Raw genomic sequence first — 21212 nt, forward strand, 5'->3', positions numbered from 1 at the left:
GTTAAATTGATAAAAAAAAAAGTTATTTGTCATGCACAATTTTTAAAAGGTGTTTAAAATAACAATGTTAAAAATGATATTTTTATGAACCTTATAGGTACATTTATTTATTTATTTATTTATTTATTAAAAAAAATATTGTATTTTCACAATAATTATTGTCACATTATCCTTCAGAATTCATTCAAATATGCTGATTTATTATCAGTGTTGGAAATGATAAATGTGTTTTTTAATTTTATGATTAATAAAATGTTAAAAAGAGCAGCATTTATTTAAAATAGATTTTTTTGCAACAATATACACTACTGTTTAAAGTTTGGGGTCAGTAAATTTATTTTTTCTATCTATCTATCTATCTATCTATCTATCTATCTATCTATCTATCTTTCTTTCTTTCTTTCTTTCTTTCTTTCTTTCTTTCATTAAAAGATATTGATGCATTTATTCAGCAATGAAAAATTATTTGTTAAAAGAAGTGTTTAAAATAATAATGTTAAAAAAATATATCATTATGAACCTTATCGATCCAATTTATTTATTTATTTATAAAAAAATATTGTATTTTATGCATTTGTATTTATTGCCTTTATATGGTTAAAAATACAGAAGAAAACAGTAATATTGTGAAATATGATTGCAATTTAAAACAGTGGTTTTCTATTTTAATATACTTTAGAATAAAATGTATTTCTGTGATGCGAAGCTGAATTTTTAGCATCAATACTCCAATCTTCAGTGTCACATGATCCTTCAGAAATCATTCTGATATGCAGATTTATTATCAGTGTTGGGACAAGTTCTGCTGCCTAATTTTTTATTATTATTATTATTATTTTTTGTTGTTGTTGTTATACTTTTTTCATGATTCTTTGATGAATAAAATGTTAAAAAGAACAGCATTTATTTAAAATAGAATTTTTTTTGTAACAATGTACACTACCTAAGTTTGGGGTCAGTACATTTTCTTTCTTTCTTTCTTTCTTTCTTTAAAAGAAATTAATACTTTTATTCAGCAAGGATGTGTTAAATTAATAAAAAGTGATAGTAAAGACATATAGTGGTTGAAAAGATTTATATTTGGAATAAATGCTGTTCTTTTTAACTTTTAGTTCATCAAAGAATCCTAAAAAAAAAATAATCACAGGTTCCAAAAAATCTTAAGCAACACAACACTGATAATAAATCAGCACATTAGATTGATTTCTGAGGGATCATGTGACACTGACACAGCCAGACTGGAGTAATGGCTGATGAAAATTCAGCTTTGCATGACAGATATAAATTATAGTTTAAATTATATTAAAATAGAAGACTGTTATTTTAAATTGCAATAATATTTCATAATATTAGTATCCTACTGATCCCAAATGTTACTATATTATATATAAATATTAGTGAATGAAAAACAGCAGCAAGTGACCAGTTATATGTGTTCCTCTAACATGATAATAAAAACTATAATTTATATACATTTGCATAATATATTAAAAACAATTCGCTAATGCAATGTCATCTTTATATTTGAGATTTTTACATCTTTAATTCACGATGCTGGCTGCATAATAAAGCTGGCATAACGTTGCAGTGTTTCGCATCTGTTTCTTGCATTGCCCACAGATGAGGAAGCTGTTAACATTGGGAGCATTGCATTATGGGATACAGTGAAGTCATATAGGGTGGGCTGCTGTTGAGAGGGGAGGATTCTTTGACTTCAGTTATTTAAGAGCACAAAACAGCCTGTTTGGATCAGGAAATTAAACAAGCATTTCTAAACTATTTAGTTGAACATTAGACATACTTTTTTTGTGTCAAAAAGAGGAAATTCCAGTTTATATCATGCAAATATTCTAAGCATCATCATGCAGCTTTTGCAAGCAGCCTGGCACGTACACAAGCCACAACTAAAACAAATTCAGCCTCGACTCTTTCTATTGACGCTCGGGGTGACCTCATAAAACCCTGGACAGTAACTCATATTTTTATTACACCAGGCTTCTAAAAGGTCAGTCAGTCCAGTATCTTTCAAAGCCATGCCTCTATACCACCCAAACAAACACAAGAAGTGCTGAGCCCGTACCAGATCAGAACCGCAGGCTTCCGTAGCGGCCCACGTTTGTAAGAGCAAACAGAGACTGTTTGGAAGACCAAGATGGGCTAAACGACAGAAATAGATGGGCAACACACACACACACACACACGTGTAAGTGCTCGACAAACAGAGTAACCCTAAACTGCGAAGCATCCATTAGTTCGTTTCCCATGAAGGTGCACATCAGGATGTTTGATGAATGAATGGGGAAGTAACACACTAGTAAAGAAGAGTCATTTTGTGATGCTTTATTTCAATTCATTTGGCGTCACGTGTTGGGAACATGCAGACTCATTTTACCGGACTGGTTCTTTTAAACTCAGTGAACTGTAAAAGAAGAGATTCAGCAATTTGTTTGTATTAAAATATGTATTGAAATAGTGTTTTTGTGAACAGCTCACCTTTCAAACTCAATGTGTAGTCTAAATGTCACGTAAGTTGTTTTGGAAAAAAAAAAAAAGTATCTGCCAAATGCATAAATGTAATTCGTAATAAAAGCAAACATTTTGATGATTTTGGATTAAACAATCAAATCAAATCAAGTAGCTCTGACAAATAAACACACAAATACATGAAGTCTTTACAATAATAACAAGAATTAATATTTTCGTGAACTTTATGGACCCAATTATTTATTTTATTTTATTTATTTATTTATTTTATTAAGTGTTTAATCATAAAAACATATTGTATTTTATACATTGGACATCAGTGACAGAATCAGAATCAGAAAGACAAAAATCATGCAATATTTTGTCATGCAAAATAAAAATGTTTTTTAAAATAATTATTAACAAAAAAGATTAATATTGTAATGGACCTTTCAGTCCCATTTATTTATTTATTTATTTATTTATTTATTTATTTATTTAAAATACATTGTATTTTATGTGGCTGTGACAAAATCATTTGTCATGCGAAATTTAAAGTGTTTAAAAAAGATTTATATTATGAACCTTTTTTTATACATGAACCTTATATTTTATATTATTTTATTTATTTATTTTGTAATAATAAAAATGTATTGTATTTTATGCATTGGACATCAAGTGGCTTTGACAAAAATTGTTTGTCATGCAAAATAAACAAGTTTTTAAAATAATAATAATTTTAAAAGATTAATATTATAATGGACCTTATTGATTGATTGATTGATTTATTGTATTTTATGCATTAGACATCAAGTGCCTGTGACAAAATAATTTGTCATGCAAAATTAAAAATAAAAAGATTTATATTATCATGAACCTTATAGGCCCAATAATTCAGTGTTGTTTTATTTATTTATTTTGTAATAATAAAACTGTATCATCAGGTGGCTGTGACAAAAAGTATTTGTCATGCAAAATGTAAAAATAAAAAGGTTTTAAAATAATTGTTTATATATATATAGTTAGTTAGTTAGTTAGTTAGTTAGTTCATGCAAAATTAAAAGAAGAAAAGTTTTTCAAATCAGACTGAAAAGAATTATCTGAAAAGAATAATATCATGAACTTTGGAGACTCAATTAGAAAATGTATTCTTAATAATAAAAATGTATTGCATTTCATACACTGGACATCAATTGGCTTAGAAAAAATAGTTTGTCATTCAAAATTAAACATTAAACTTTACAGTCTCTAATCAAACATTGAAAATAATCATGAAATATAAAGGCCCAATAATTTAGTTTTATTTTACAAATTTTTTTTTGTTTTTAAGAATATACGTACAATAGTTGAAATAGTATTTATATAGTGTTTCAGCTCACATTTCAGAATTTCATAAATGAAAATGTATGTCCTAAATGCAACGTAAGTTGCTTTGGATAAAATCATCTGCCAAACATACATCCAAACCAAAAGGTTTTTACATTGCACATCAAAAATACACCATGTAAAAGAAAAAGTCTTTAAAATCAAACACAAAAAAATCTAACACTGCATGATACAAAACACACTGTGGTCAGCACAAAATGGTACAGCAGTAAACCTGTATTTAATGAGACATTTTTTATTTTGCTTAAAGAGTTTGTTCACGGTTTTTGAAGATGAGGGCTTGTCACGCAACAACCTGTCCGTGCTGAACCGGCGTCAAAGTACTGCATAGTTTAATTGGATGCGAATCCTTTGACGTCAGCACCGACAAAAGATGCGGGAAGTGCTTTCTCCTCCCTTTTAAAATTTGATAGGTCTATTTATTTTTTATGCATTGCACAATTATTTAGCAACTCATCAGTTGCTCTCCGAGATACACACTTGAGGCCTTGTGTCATTGTTGAGGATAAGACTGTTTGAATTACTCTGGAAGCAAAACTGGGTGTATTTTGTCATTTTGTTTGTGTTTTATGCAGTTTTATTTGAATGGACGTTGAATGCGTGTGGTGCCCGTGAATGAGTGTGTGATAGGTAGTCCTACACATAAGACAGCAGTAAGGCAGGAGACGTCAGGCTGTGGTTTCACGCTCTGACTGTATAGTGCATCTCCCGGCGCCTGCTGTCTGCGCTGCTCCGAGACATTCAAACCCTGTGGCCTGAAATAGAGCTGTGCGCTGCGTCTAATCGTGTTTGACTTGGACAAGATTAATGATGTTTCGAGGTGTGGAGGACAATCATAACTAACAAAAGTCAAAACTAGTTTTACACAGCAAGGCATGTACCATAATACCCCATAATTAGCGTCAGCCTTTGACGTTGGTCTCTTCTTGTGATGCTGTGAGCGTGTTCACTCAAAATTAGGATTTTCTGTAGGATTATGTCTGAGACGTGGATTAGGATGTTTAAAGATCTGATGTGTTTCTTTACCGGCTCTTTGTTTGTCTGCGAAGTCTTAAAATAACACAGTGATGTATATCATGCTGCTTTGTGTACAGTGGGGTCCAAAAGTCTGACGCATTATGTTTTGCATTTTTCCAATTTAATACAAAAGTTTGCATAACAAATTATATTATCATATCATTATATTATATATATATATATGAAGAGTTCAGATGCAAAAGCCTCTAAATCCATCTGACGCATTTCTTTAAAATGAGCATTTCTCTCTGGCTACTTTGTATAGGTTTCTATGCAAGTACCAGTACTTCTGATTGGGCTGAGGATGGAATTTAGCGAGTTTGAAGTAAAAGTATTTGATGGACTGTAAATATATATATAGTGTTATATTAAATATAAAAATGGATACATTTAATTTTTTTACAAAAATGTAAAAAATGTACATACAAATATAAATCCAAAAATTATGAACAAATATATACGTTTTATTTTAAAAAGTTTTCATATATATATATAATTTTTATAAAAATAATGTATAAAAGGTAATATATATGTAATTTGAAATAATATATATATATATATATATAGCAATGATTTACGTGAAAGAATTTCATATTTCTACTACCAATTACATTATTACTAATAATATTTAATTATCAACTAAAAAGTTTTTTTATTATGGAAAATCAATGAGAAAAATATATATAGTTCATATATATTTAATTTTTATTAAAAAAAATATAAATGTATAAAATGCAATACATATAATGTTTATATATAGTATAAAAGGTGAATATATATATATATATATATATATATATATATATGAAAAAAAATGTAAAAGTCATGACAAAAACACATATATAATTAATATATATATAATGTTTTTGTCATGACTTTTCATTTTTTAATTCTAAAACCCTGAAACAATGCTCATTTCCATCTCTAAATAAAAACATTGCAGATTTTTTATGTAGTTACAGATTTATTTTGTGACACTGTCCATGCATGTGCATCATATGCATGACACAGACTGATTTATATAGTTTATAGTTTAAGTTTAATTGCAACATTTGACTGTGTGGCACATATAAATGACTGTATGATACATATAAATATACACACACACACAAGTTTGTTTTTGTGAATTGTGGGGACTTTCCATAGACTTCTATAGATTTTATACTGACCAAACAATATTGTCTATCCCCTAACCCAACCCTAACCCTAAACCTAGCCCTCACAGAAAACATGTTTGCATCGTTACACTTTCAGATAAACATCATTTACTATTTTTAATCATTTTTTAACATTGTGGGGACCGGTCCCCACAATGTCAAAAATTTCAGGTTTTACTATCCTTGTGGGGACATTTGGTCCCCACAATGTAGCAAAAACAAGTACACACACACACACACTATTTTAACAAAATGGCTGCAAGTGAAAGAATTTCATATTTTCATTACAAATTCTATTATAAATAATAATTAATTATCAATTAAAAATGTTTTTATTCTGGAAAATCAGTGAGAGAAAAAGCACAATTTTATCTATATAATTTATAATGTTTTCATCATAACTTTTTTTTTTTTAATCCTAAAACCCTACAATAGTGTTCTCTAAGTTATAACATTACAGATTTTTAATGTAGTTGCGTACTTTTTGGTGCCACTGTCAATGCATGTGCATTATATGCATGAAAATGACTGATTTATATAAAGTTTGATTGCAACACTTTGACTGCGGACCCGTACGGAAACCGTCCAGAATATTCCAAACATCATTTATAGAACATATTGTAACACAATATAACTTATCTTGCATTTTTGCTTATTGGTCATGTGATTGTAAAACCCTTTGATTCATTGAGCCGAGCCATTATTGAACTTCTTAAAGTCTCAAGTCGCAAGTCTCCTTATAGAGTGCTGCACACCCTCATTCAGATAGAGATGTTTGCAACTGGACCATGTTACATCTCACGTTACCTGCCGGACATGCCTGAGCTAACACAAGAGGTAAGCTTTGAGTAAGTAAGAAGAAGCTCCAGACGGTAAAGACAAAGACCAATAGTTCACTCAGATAAGAACATACACGGATTCTGCTAAACAAGAGCAGGATAGTACAAAAAAAAAAGTTTGCCTTGAGTTGTAATGACCAACTTTTTTTCCAGGATAGTTGTTTTCAGGGTGTGCCTGGTTTATGTGATATCTCTATGTAAATATCTACTTTTACTTACAAATGGCAAATGATGCATAGACATGCCTACATCTACAGATAGTATAGCTGGTGTTTAAATCAGCAGTAAAACTTAAGTATATCAAAAACTGCTTTACACACTAAAAACACCTGTGAAAGCATTAGGGTAGTCAAATAAGGTTTCACCTGATTGGCTGAGACTTTCCTTTAACAAGTGTTCAAATGACATAATGGGCCTTTAATTATGAATCAAGCCAGTTAAAGTGATAGTTCACCTGAAAATATAAATTCTGTCATCATTTGTTCCAAAGCTGTATGAGTTTCTTTATTCTGTTGAACATAAAGGAAGATATTTTGAAGAATGTTGGTAACCAAACCATTGCTTGTTCACACTGACATCAAAAAAACAAAAATAAATACTTAGAAAGCCAATGGAGACAGGTTACATTCTTCAAAATATTTTTGTGTGTTTAACAGAAAAAAAAAAAAAAAAAAATTCATACAGGTTTTGAACATCTTGAGGGTGAATAAATAATGACAGAATTTTCATTTTGGGATGAACTATCCCTTTAAGACCCGTTTCCGCTTAAGGCAATAAAGATATTCAGCCTTAATAATCGTTCTAATTTAATGAGAACAGTTAGAACAGCTGAAGAACTATAAAAACATTGACAGCTAATCAGCATCCATAACTAGCACGGTTTTTATTTAAAGCACCAGAAAATATATCTACGCATGCGCGCTTATAATAAACGTTATCGGTTGGGGTGGACTCTAGTTATCTTAACAGTTATCATTGTAGCTCTATCCTACTTAGTGTGAACGGCTTTTTAGGCTTGCCTACTCCTAAAAGTAAAACCAGATGTTCCTCAAGTTCAACACACTTTACAGTGTGACCAATAACTTCAACTTCAAGTTTGCAGCATTCAGTCCGGTTTCAAACAGTTTCACAAAATAATAATAAAAAGATATCTAGGGATTTTGAAGTGCTGATTCGATCCTACCAACTTATGTAAACATCTAAATGTAAACACCAAATACTCTAGGCTGTTCTTTAAACATGTAATCGCTGAAACGTTAAAAAGAAAAAAATCGTTAAGACGCAAAACCTCACTTTTCGGCTTTGTTATTATAATCATAATTAAGGCTATTATTGTTGTTCTTTTTTAAGAAAATCTAACAACTAATAAGTGGAAATGTGAAATCATAAATACCATCATAAAAACTCCAGTTCAACATTTAAAAAAAGTAAAAATACACTGGAAATATTCCGTATATGTCAGGAAATATAGTTTATGTTCACCTAAAGTCGGGAAATATAGTTCAATTGGTGCATTTTCGTTTGTTCTCCTTCGTTAGCTCTTTCAAAGTTTATCTAATAGTTGTTTTACTATTTTTTCTTTTGTTTTCCTTCGTTTCATATTATGAGATGAAAATTAAACGCAATCAGCGAATCAATGATCTTTTTAAAATAATAACGCAATATTACTCAATGAAATCTGACTAAACGATTTAGAAAAATTAATTAGAAGTAGGCTAATATGTTTCCTTCGTTTATCTTAGATGCTATTCGTTACTTGCTTAATTTAATAAACCACTGTTTTCACAAATTAATTTAGTTAATGTATATTTTGCCCATAATTTATGTATATACTTGTACATTTGAGGTCACATAAGCGGACGTGTTGCAACAGTTTGATGGGATCGTCTGTTTATTTTTATGGTTGTCCGACCAAATCTTCTGTCATGTGAACAAACATCGACAGCTAAATCCCACATAATCTCTCTGTAAACATGTTATCTAGACTGTGGCTGTTGAGTTAAAAATCAGCCATTGAATTGATGATACGCAAACGACTGTTCACTTTTGACATGCCTTTATTTAAGCAGAAATGAATTTATAAAAATAGATGTATATGTGTATTACTCAACAGGCCATTCAATATCATACAGACACGAAAATGCAATGACATGGACAGTTTCAATTCATTTCCCCTCTAACTATGTTGTTTTGCTAACAAGAAAATATTCAAACAAATTGCAGCCCATTTATAACAACAGCCTGACGCTAAAATTTATTTGCACCAAAGAACAAGAAAAAAAAGTCTACTGCAAATATTGCAGAAATCCTCTGTGGTATCTCCACAGCTTCAGATCCCACTTTTCCACAAGGGTGTGAAACATTCAGGTGTGTTTTTTTTCATCCAGAACTTACTGCTGAGTGAGTCCTTGAAGCTGCACATGAAGGATGAACAGATGAAAGTTATTTTTCTCCGGTGGTCTTTGTGTTCTTATGACTCTGAGAGTCCATGAACGGCGCTCAGACCCTCGTGTTGCTGTTTGCTTAGAGGACTCTTTCTTTCTACAGCTGGAGCCAAAAAAGAGGAGTGTTTATGTAGCAAACAAGATGGAAATGAGCCATTCAGCTGTTTGTAAAGGCTATACTTCCTTTGCAATGTCACTGTGACCAACACTGTATTTTTTGGGGTACATTGTAGATAAAAACATGCAGCTGTGGTACAATGGAAGGCCACAAATGTCATAAAAGTTAATTAAAATTGCCCTACAAATGACGTCAGAGTAACACAAGGAAATTATGCAATAAACATGAACTAAATAACATAAAATGCAATATAAAACACTCCATTACACAAAATAAGAATTACATAAAGAATAATTTTAATAAATTGTAAACAAATATGATGCTTTATAAATGTTTCACCGTAAGCGCTTGCTTTCAACAACGATAAAAAATATAATTTTACCGTAAACTTATGCATATTGATTGATTGATTAATAATATAAATTTACTCTGCAAATTATTCTAAAAATACATTTAAAGTACATATATGTAAAGTGCATGTATTTTTAATATTATATTCTATATATCACCGTAACAGTTTAACATGTTTTCCTTGAGCGTTTTTATATTCTTTTTTAGCTAAAATGTATAATTTGTGTATGTTAATTGCAAGATACTAACACATATTCTTTCAGTTCATTTTTTTTTTTTTTTTTTTTTTCGTTCTTTCAGGTTTTCACACGTAAATAACTGAGAGTTCAGTCTCACCTTCTCGTGGCGGGTTTTTGAAGGATATGGCGCTGTGCAGGTTCGGGCTTTGTATCATGGTTCCCGTGTTCGGATGGGTGAGACTGGCGCCCTGAGACTGCCAGTGCCCGTAATTACCGGCATGTCCACCGTAAACACCGTACTGATTAGTGGCGGAGTACGCGCACGCAGGAACATATCCCGATAAATTTGACGAACCCTATAAATGACAAAAATAAACATGACTTTTTCCATTTACACCAAAACGAGCAGCAAAGAATAATTAATAAAAGCAGAAACATATAAATTCATGAGATTAAACTGAAATGCAATTAACTATTTTTTTTAACAACTCCACATAATAACGCAACATTACTCGATGAAACTTACAAGATTAAATTTGACTAAGCAATTGAGAAAGAATAAATTAAGAAATGCGGATCTCTCGCATTCTTAAACATAATTACAATTCTTTTTTGGAAGAACTTTTAACATCAATCGAACCTTTTTAATGCACGAAACGTTTTTTATAGTGGAAACATGTTTTTTAGATTACTGAAATGTCCTTCATAATCAGAATAAAAATAAAAATAATAATAAGGAACCAAAAAATGTTCTGCATGAGAAAACCATGCAACTTTAATTTTTAAGAACACCACAAAATTGTAACTCAAACATGTCCACGTAAATTATGCATATTTCTAAAACAAATAAACCAATAAATAAAACTTCACCTGGGTGTACTTAATGTCACTTTCTATTGGAGGTTTGTCGATCCCGTTGACTCCGTGAACGGAAGGAAATGAAGGTCTGTTGACGCCAGTCCAGTCCTCCATTTTCGGCTGGTAACTCTCTGTACCGGCAATAGCTGTAAAAAAAAATAATTAAAACAAAACCCGTTTAAATAGTTCCAGCTGCTGCATGTTCACAAAAACAACAGTTATAAGAATAAAAGACTATGCTTTCAAGATGCACTCTAATCTGGAGTAAATTTTAAGATTAAGAATTGAACTTCAAATTGGCTCAGTCTAAAAATGACGGGCTTCTCATGCAAACAACATTAGTCACATTTAGCAACAGAAACACTATACAGGCATTATTGTGAGGGCGTTTAAATTTGTTATTTATTAAATTAAATTAGTTTTAAACGCAGGTCTCAAATTCTGCTCAGCAGAATCTCACAGCTGCCTGATGCCATAAGAAAAGCTTTTCTTTTTATTCTCTGCAATCATGCTGATCTGAAGAACCTAAAAGTCAATTTTTAATCTCAAAAGTAACACAAGAGTGCAGAAGCAATGCAACACAATTAATCCAGATGCATAAAAGATTCCCCAAACACCTCATCTATCTTAATTTCAATGCAAACACGCTGTCATACAAAATTTCGGATTTTTGTATTGGATGACAAACTGGTAATGAGAACTGAACATTCCCATTTATCTTTGAAATCGCATAATACCAGCATCAAGTAACTACGCCAGGATCTTGAAGGCCTATCGATTACACAGAAAGTGTGATTACCTGCGGGGTCCATGAAAGCCCGTATTCCTAATATGTTGCTGACGGTGTGAACTGAAGGCCAGGCCCGGGACAGGCTGACAGACACAGCCGGAGGACTCCCGAGTTTGGAACCAGTCGGTGACATGGCGTTCGGGTAGGAGTACGGATACACGGGATTGTAGGAGATCTGCGGGGGTGAGGGTTTGCTGTCGTACTGGCTCGGCTGAGACAAGTTCCCAATCTTGTTTCTTAAAATGCGACTGATGGAGCTCACGGACGGAACGTTGTATTTGTCACACACACCGTCGGCCAGCAGTCTGTCGCGTATTTCCCAAGCGAATATTCCAGGATCGCCCTGTTTATAATCCCGTATGCTCTTCACCACGTTTGGCGTCGTGACCCGGGGTTTACTCCCACCGATAGCACCGGGTAAAATGGAGCCGGTCTCGTTGTATCTAGCCAGAATTTTGCTCACACAGCCGTGGGAAACCCGGAGCTGTCGGCTTATGTCGCACGGCCTGATTCCGAGCTGAGCCAGTTCAACGATCCGAATCCGGATCGCGTTAGGAAGAGGCCGACCGTTGACAAAAACCCCGCCGAGCTGATTCACCTCCCCGTACGTCTGATCTGCAAGAACCGAGCACTGCATATTCAACATATTCTAACTAATACAGTTTAGTTATATCATCATTTTTAGTAGTATACAGTTTTTCTTGCACTTTTGTGGCTGTAAATGAAATCATCAACACTCCTAATAATAACAATAATAATAATAATAATAACACCAAAAATAAATCTTCCACAATTTAAAAGAGAATCATTTAATTATCTATATTATCATAAATAATTTTACTGAATGCTTTCTTTAAAATTCAAAGGGTTTTTGTGTTTCTTTCAAAAATACCAATTGGAAAACAGGGAACCAAAATAGGGACTAATGAAAAATGCAGACAAAAATTGTAGATTTTAAAAACAAAGTTCTCGATTTTAATCTTCAAGTTATCAATCGAATACTTAGATGCTTAAAAAGTTATAGGCTATATGATATGCTCTTTAAGCATCCAAAGACACAGCATATTTACACAAAACACATATTTTGAACAGATGCATCGTACTCTCTTAAAAAGAAACCAAAAGAGAGGGATCTCGCAACGATAGCAAATTAGAACAATTTTTGGTTTTTCCACTATTAAGAACGCTTTTGTGGAACGTAAAGATTCTTTATGCAACCATCAGTGCCGGTAGAGAACTATTATGCATTTTATTTTCTATTCGGCGTCAATCTGACTAGGTATAACAGATCAAGGGGAACTTACCCATTTGCATCGTGATATTTCCCTACAGTGGTTGTGCTCCTTTAACCTTTAACTGTGCTGCTGTGGGTCCCGTGCAGCATTGGAGAGGTCTCCCCGTGTCTCCCGTTTAGGACTGCCCTCTCCTTCTTTTTTTACGGCTGAAGTGTCTGAGTTTAGGACTGAGCAGCTTTTTACAGTAATGTTTGATCCACTTGAGAAACTCTGTCCGTCCAGCACACCAGCTCGTGCGCTCAATTTGACGCGTCACAAGAATCAATCACACTAGACAGATCGTGACTCCGCCCGATCCTCACGATTTGCCCCATCACGGATATGAAGCTTCACAATGTACTTTTCTTGCCATTTTAGGAGTGCCTTCGTGCAAAACTCAACGGAAAGCAGTGGCATTTGACTATTCAAATATGAAAATGAAAATAGAAATTTATCTCTAATAAGCCTGTATAATATATGCAACTTTTCTGTTATCTTTTAATGTAGCCTAGTCTATACCCTACTTTAGTAATGTAAATAAAGCCATATAGGGTCTATTCAAATACGCAGACAACGCTTTGGAAATACATTATCCTAGTATTATTATAAAATATGATATATTATTATAAAAAATATAATATAGAATTACATAAAATACAATTATGTAATTGCAATGAAAAATTATATTCTATTTAGATTTAAATTTAATATTATATTTAAAATGTTAAATGTACATAGAATAAATTCTATTTTATATGTAGCAGGCGAACTGTATAAAAGTTTTGTAGACCCACTAAAATTAGCCTACAAAAATTGTAAACTTTTTAGTTGCTTAAGCATTTTAAAAGTAAACACAGAGTATTTCCAAAATTACAAACTGCAGTTACAAGTTATTTAATTACGAAAGTTGAAACTATGAAAACAAATAGCTAAACTATAAATTTAAATAGCAGGTTACAGACATTGTAATTAATGACAATTAATTAAAGTAAGTGGAAGGAAACGAAGATGTTATAAAATGTATTTTAAAAAGTGACTAGGCCTATGCATTAACTCACTATCAGAAACGCATTCGGAATTTATGGTCTTAATTTCTTAGCGTTAGCACCTCGAATAGGAAAAAGTATGACAGCACCGCCATCTTATGGCAAATTTAGGAATTACAAGCAGCAAGTGAAACGCATCTGCTCCAAAACACCATATATGCGACCCTGGGCCACAATATATGTAGCAATAGCCAAAAAAAAAAAAAAAAAAAAAAAAACATTGTATGGGTCAAAATTATCGATTTTTCTTTTATGTCAAAAATCATTAGGATGTTAAGTAAAGATTTTGTTCCATTAATATATTTTATACTTTTCCTACCCTAAATATATCAACACTTAATTTTTGATTAGTAATATGCATTGCTAAGAACTTCATTTGTACAACTTTCCTCAATATTATGATTGTTTTGCACCCTCAGATTCTAGTTTTTCAAATAGTTGTATCTCGGCCAAATATTGTCCTAACAAACCATACATTAATGGAAAGCTTATTCATCTTTCAGATTATGCATACATCTCAGTTTCAAAAAATTGATCCTTGTGACTAGTTTTATGGTCCAGGTTCACATATTGTTTTTTGTACAAAATAATAAACTAATTGGCATCCTACAGTTTATATTTTATTAAATAAAAATGTATATATGACATGTGACGTCATATATGAAATATGACACGTATAGGCTAATATAAACATCTAGGTCAGTGGGGTTTTCTTTATTTAGATTTATTTGATTTATTGATTTTGATTGATTAATGAGAAAACACACAAGGAATTAAGGAATTTTTAAAAAGTATGTTATCCAGTAGACAGTGTGCTAAAAAAAAAAAAAAACTTGATTTGATGTCATGATTCGAAGTATTGCTCTTTGTAATTATTACTATTTTCATTTTTTTTTTATTTCAAAACTTTATTTTACCTATACATTTTTAGTCTTTAACGTTGACCCTTTTTATCTTTCAATGTCAACTATATTTGTTTTCTTTACAGTTATTATTAATAATTTTTTTTACACAATACTGTTTGTCTGCTGCGGTGTTTTAATTGTATGCAGATGCTTTAAGAATATGAATGTAAAATAATTTTCATGCCAATAAAGCAAACTACCATTGCTTTAAAAAAAAAAAAAAAAAAAAAAAAAAAAAAAAAGTTTTGTTGTAATAAACACTTGCTCAATAAACACACACCCCTCCTTCAGTACTGCCATTCACTGACTCACACAACACAGTTTCCCTCTAAATATCAGAGGCACCAAAGTGAAGGTTTTTAAAGGCCTCTTAGTGACTTGAAGCACCTAATTAACACAACTTATGTTATTTAACCCATAAGTGGGTTGTAAATACCAGACTGCACCAAAAGAGGGAGGCAAAGAGAAAGAAAAAGCATGCATTCCATAAAATTACCAAATCTTAAAATACCTGCCAAATTAGGCTGGTAACTATAAGCTACAATGAAACCCTAAATGTGGTAACTTTGTGGGAAACAAAGCATGCATTATGCCTACGTTCTTATCACTTAAAAGACAATAACTAGACAATATATTTCAAAACATCAAAAGGACTAATTACATGATTCATTTTTTTTCTTCATAAATCAACAATGTGAACATTAATGTTGTTTATTTATCTTGATAAGCTGCTTTTTATTACTTATTTCTATATTTTACTTTCTTGTCATTTTGTATAATTTGTTGTTTAACTATATTTTAGAGAGTCGTTTATAATTTTTGGTTGAATTTCGTTGTTATTGTTTTTCTATTTTGTTTTTTTTTTCTTTCTCTAGTTTTTAATAATAACATCTGGTAAAGGGACTACCAATGAAAACTAGCCTTCAGACCAATTTGGGTACATTTACACTCATAATTGTTGATTAATGTACACTGTCCCTTTTTGTGAAATAAATAAATAAACACAGCTATTATTTGTTATACTAGTTACACCAAGTTATAATAGTGTCTTGCTGATGCTATTGAGCAAACTGGGACAGTAAGACACCTATCTAGACAAAAAGCGCACAAATAACAAAAGTTTATGAAAAGAAAATATCAAAAATGCTTTTAACATGCTGTATGCAATACTGCATATAAGTTACATAAACAACCTAAAATTATTTTACATTTACAGTCTAATGCCATAGAAGTAAAGTTTGTTCTGAATTCTTTAGAAAGCCTCTTGTGTAACCAACAGACCAACAGTTAATTCTCAAACTTGTTAGAGCAATGCTACAGATGTTACTATAATTACATTCAACCACTAGATGGCGCACTTATACAAAACGGTCATTTTGACCCGAAGAGCATTTTCTTTTTCCAGAAAATACTAGTTAATGTCATCGCACTGGACTAAACCTACACTCTTAAAAATAAAGGTTCTTTTTTGGCATTGAAGGTTCCATGAAAAATCTTGAACATCCATGGATCCTTTTAAATGCAGAAAAAGTTCTTTATAGTTGAAAAAGGTTCTTTAGATTTTTTAAAATGTTCTTTAAAATGGTTCTTTTAAGAACTGCTCACTGAAAGGTTCTTTGGGGAACAAAACCTTGTTCTTCTATGGCATCAGTGCAAAAACACCCCTATGGAACCTTTATTTTTAAGAGTGTACTGTCTTTACACCAAGGGTTTTATTTTTCACTCAAAACTGAGATGCATACGCTCACATCAACATCTGCGATCAATCAGTTCCAGTACAAAACCTGTGCGCATTGCAAGAAAGTTTATAAATAGATTGCATCCAGCTATTTCAGCTGTTTAACGCTCATGAATTTCAGAGGACACTTATTTCTTCAGATTACAACTTTCTTAAAACATCCTTGAGATTTGTTTCATGTTTTTTCTTGAGAGTTTGATCTGTGTACATTAAGCATTAACCTTTCAAAGCACTGAATCTTCAATCTCAACTGTATTATTCATTACACCAATGACCGCAGGGAATAATATCTAGAGTGCTGGAGAAAACTCTCAAATATTTCGCTATGAATGTCTAATTTGGTTTTTATAAGACAGTCAGAGCTCCAAACATGAATGAATGAAGGAATCGCTCATTGAGGCCAGTTGAATGCCATGACAACAAGGAGCGCGCTCACTTTTATTTTACCAGTTTGGGTGTATTGTGCGAGGGCGTCAATCAACCATTATTTCTGCGCCCCAAATAAATGCAAAACCTGATCTAGCACAAAAACTTCCAGAGGGAGCCTTTCATTGGTCTATTGTCCAGAGCTTAGCTGTTGGTTTGTAGACGTGTTTGCACAGTCCGACCACCCATGACGCACGCAGAGCCCACTGAACATTCACATCACATATACTGTCAGAAAGACAACCAGAGACACACAAATCATTTCAGATGATATATAATACTGAAGAAATAAATAAATAAGGCGTTCAGCGTCGCCTATAACTTATAACTTTACAAAGTAACAGTTATCAAAATAACTATAAACTCGTGAAGACTTCGATGTACTTCTACTCGAATTATTTTTTTGCATAGAAATGTCTTTAAAGACAATTTTATATGGACCTAAAAATACAAAGCTGAAAGAAAAATACGGTGGAAAAAAGTTTTAAATGATTTAGAAAAAAAATTTCATAGAACAAATGAAGAGATCAGATGCAAAAGCCCCTCAATCAATCTGACGTATTTCTTTAAAATCAGCATTTCTTTCTGGCTACTTTGTATAGGTTTCTATGTAAGGCTGGAATTTAGCGAGTTTGAAGTAGAAGTATCATTGTCACTCAGTATCATTATCTCATTTTTGGCCGAGATGGATTTTAGCTGGTTTTGCATCTGAACTCTTCAAATATAAAATAGTTCTAAATAAAATAGTGGGTGAATTCAGTCCAGTTTAGGTACTTTTTGTCATTGAGATAACTCCCAAAAACTTACATTAATCCTAATCACTATAACTTCTAAAATTAAAAAATAAAATATAAAGAAATAAATAATTGAACCACACAAATCTGCAACAGATTCGGAATTAATTTATAAAATAAATAAATAAACGTAATGCAGTAGTCTAAAAATACTAAGATAAATGCATTAGGTTGTGATCATTTTAAAACAAGTATGCAGTGAAGTAGCAGCCCTTGAGCCATCAATTTCAAACATCTGAATGCATCATTAACGAAAAGCTTTTAAACGCCACACTAAGTATCAATGACCTACAGCATATAGCATGAATTCTGAAGGAGGCCAGTAACAGGATTCTGCACTTGTCGTCAAATATGGGTCGGTTTGCTTGATGAATTTGGCACTTGACTTAAGCTCTAAGCAAAATATTGACCCAAAAGGTTTCCATAATTTGCGCACTTGCCATTTTAAACAACCCCATTTCGACGCAAACGGCTCATCATCCACAACACACTATGTTTCCAACCAATCACGTGTTGCAAATGTAAAATGCGTGTTTTAAAGATAATTATAACGAAGGGTTTCCATTTGCGCCATGGACGCTTCTGATATGTAAATGAGTTCGGGTGGTGTCTCTCTCCCCCCTTTTGCGTGTTTTAGTCGTGTCACCTCATCCCACTCATGCATTTCTGATGCTCCGCTGATAGAAGCTCAACTCACTATTTCACACCCGCAGCACTTGACTCCAGAGATCCGCCCTCGATCAAGGCCTTTTTGGACGCTTTCCTGCGGGTCCAACACTCATCTCCGACCTTAAATGGACCAGACTAATGGATTGGTTCGGTCAAGCACTGTAGCATCCGAGGAGCATCTGTGATCCGTGTGTGTGTGCGCTGTCCAATCCGGCGGATCTTCATTTATAACTTACCAAAGCGCATTTGGAGAGATTTCACTCTCACGTTTGGAAAATGTCCCTAAAGAATTCCAAGTCAGGATTCTCTGTCCGCGATATTTTAGACCTCCCGGATACGAACGATGAGGGATCGGTGACTGAAGACACTGAGGATGAGGCGGATGAAGGGCTTTCGGGAAACCAGCAGGGCGCATCCTCTAGAGATGCGCTTTGGATCGGATCTCCGTGCGCCCACAAATATCCATGTAAGTTTAGGCGTTTTAATTATTTTAATAAACACTTAAAGTTTTGCTACTTTAATATATGAAAAACCTTTTTTAAAAATTCGAACCAAAATAAATAAAAAATGCAAAAAATTCTACGGAATTTAAAGAAATGCTTTTATCGTCTTTATAGTTTTACGCATTTACGCAATTTCTCCCTTAAAAATGATTAAAGGTTACTGAGCGACGGTTCCATAAAGAAACTTAAACAACTTTGAAACATAAACGTTCTTTATAGTGAAAAAAAAAAGTTCTTTAGATTATTAAAATATCCCTCACACAAATATATTGTTCTTTTAAGAATTATTAACGGAGATTTTTGAAAAATCCGAAAATTCCATTTTGGAACCTTATTTTTAAAAGTGTATGTTGGTCTATTTTAAATATTAGTAGCCTTACTTGCACTAACAATTGCATTTAATAATTTTCAGCAGTGCCATCAGCATCTCCAGAGGATTTAACGCCAGAACTGTCCACGGATGAGTCTGTTGATCGGGACAGAGAAAGTTCAGAGGACTCTGGGAAAAAGCGCAAAAGACGAATCCTGTTTTCAAAGACTCAAACGTTTGAACTGGAGAGACGCTTCAGGCAACAGAGATACTTATCCGCGCCTGAGAGAGAACATCTAGCCAAGATCTTACATTTGACTCCAACGCAAGTGAAGATTTGGTTCCAGAACCATCGGTACAAAGTAAAACGAGCCCGGGCTGAGAAAGGAATGGACCCGTATCTGCTCTCTCCGCGCCGGGTTTCTATTCCCGTCCTGGTGCGGGACGGAAGACCGTGTCACGTTCTCAGTCCTCAGGATATCACTGCTACTCTTCCAGCAGTCGCACCATATAGTGCCTTTAATATGAAGCAATTTCCTCAGATTCAACACAGTCATAATGTCTGCTCCAGCATCATGACACATCTGACATCTGTCAGTCATCTGGGCCACATGCAGCCTTGGTCCTGGTGATGAGCATCATGGAGAGTTTTTACGCAACGAAACTTTCGCTTTATTAATTACATTTCTACAAAGTGGAAATAGCTTTTTAATTGTGTTTTTTGTTTTCCCGACGTTGGTTTATTGTCGAAACTGTAATACTTACACCCTGGGACATCACCATCTTGTAAAAGTGTTGTTTGTAGATATATTTATGCTTTTTACAGTGTATTGATGAGGAAATTTCATTCATGTTTAACAGTCAAATATGTCAGTAATGTAGCAAGATTACGACAAGTAGGTTACTGACAATGTGATAACGTTTAAAAAATTAATTAGTTTCGGTTTCAGAACATTTTTATCTATTGTTTCCTGTTTTGTTTGTATACTGAAATTAATTATTCTGACTAACCTGTAATAAACATTTATTTCCTGAAAATCACGCAAAATTGATGTGAGAATTGATGCGAGTGTATATAATTTTAAAGATTTGCACATTTGGGTAAATAACCAAGCGCGTCATCGCCATTATTTTGTGATTCAAGCTGCTTTTCGGCTCTTCGGCTACAGTTTGTTTGCAAAAAAAAAAATAATAATAATAATAATAATAATAAAATCTTTTAAAAGTCATTCATATTTTTATAACAGTGTCAAATCCGTTTGTGTAGCTTATCTTTCCATCACCTTTTGAGTCGAAAAATAACTTTTTCAATAAATTAAAAGGCCTACTTGCCCCCAGAAATTATTTTTACGTCCACTTTTTTTCTTACCACATAAAAATAAATTGTTTCGCGTGTTTTTCTGGACTTTCTGTGTTTTCAGGGCGGATTTAAGCCGCTTCACAAACACTCCGACAAGTTACAAAGGCGCCTAAACCCATCGGCCTACTAAACAAATAATGAGATAATGAGTAGAAAACACTCAGAATAAAATGTTTTCAAATTCATTTTCATTTCAATATGTATATATAGTTCAAATATCTCAACTGTTACATGTTTAAAAAACGTGGAATTTACTATGGGTCAGTTTTGTTTTGTCTAGGCCTATTTTTTATTAAAACACTTTCGGTGGCGCTGGTTGATTATTGAGTATAGGGCTAGTGAAATCCTAGTTCGTTTTATTAAACCGTACAGCCAAAAAAATGGAAAGAAAAAGAAAAAGAAAAGATACCGTAAATTATAACCTAAGAAACATAATCTGAACTCGAACTGCCAAATTGGTGAATGCGTCTATTACGAGGGCCTATTACACACTGCATTCTCTTCAATGACCACTTGGTGGCAGCATTGTATTTTATAAGGATTTAATCTAGAAACTAGATTTGAAGTTATTTTGGACTAATGAGG

The 21212-nt window shown here is 32.8% G+C and overlaps 2 protein-coding genes across 2 annotated transcripts; one reads left to right on the plus strand and one right to left on the minus strand.

Moving 5' to 3' along the window:
• Positions 1-8479: 8479 nt before the first annotated feature.
• Positions 8480-13157, minus strand: pax1b (paired box 1b). Its single transcript, XM_051137883.1, has 5 exons — positions 12907-13157; positions 11612-12217; positions 10825-10958; positions 10112-10310; positions 8480-9409 (listed from the first exon to the last, which is right to left on the minus strand). The coding sequence occupies exons 1-5, from the start codon at positions 12914-12916 to the stop codon at positions 9333-9335; spliced, it is 1026 nt and encodes a 341-aa protein (XP_050993840.1). The 5' UTR covers positions 12917-13157; the 3' UTR covers positions 8480-9332.
• A 5369-nt stretch (positions 13158-18526) lies between these two features.
• On the plus strand, positions 18527-20026 carry nkx2.2b (NK2 homeobox 2b). The gene is made up of 2 exons (XM_051137884.1): positions 18527-18920; positions 19370-20026. Exons 1-2 carry the CDS (start codon positions 18731-18733, stop codon positions 19897-19899), a joined length of 720 nt encoding a protein of 239 aa, XP_050993841.1. The 5' UTR covers positions 18527-18730; the 3' UTR covers positions 19900-20026.
• The last annotated feature ends 1186 nt before the right edge of the window (positions 20027-21212 follow it).

Source organism: Labeo rohita, chromosome 20, assembly GCF_022985175.1.
Source record: "Labeo rohita strain BAU-BD-2019 chromosome 20, IGBB_LRoh.1.0, whole genome shotgun sequence".
Classification (NCBI taxonomy): Eukaryota; Metazoa; Chordata; class Actinopteri; order Cypriniformes; family Cyprinidae; genus Labeo; species Labeo rohita.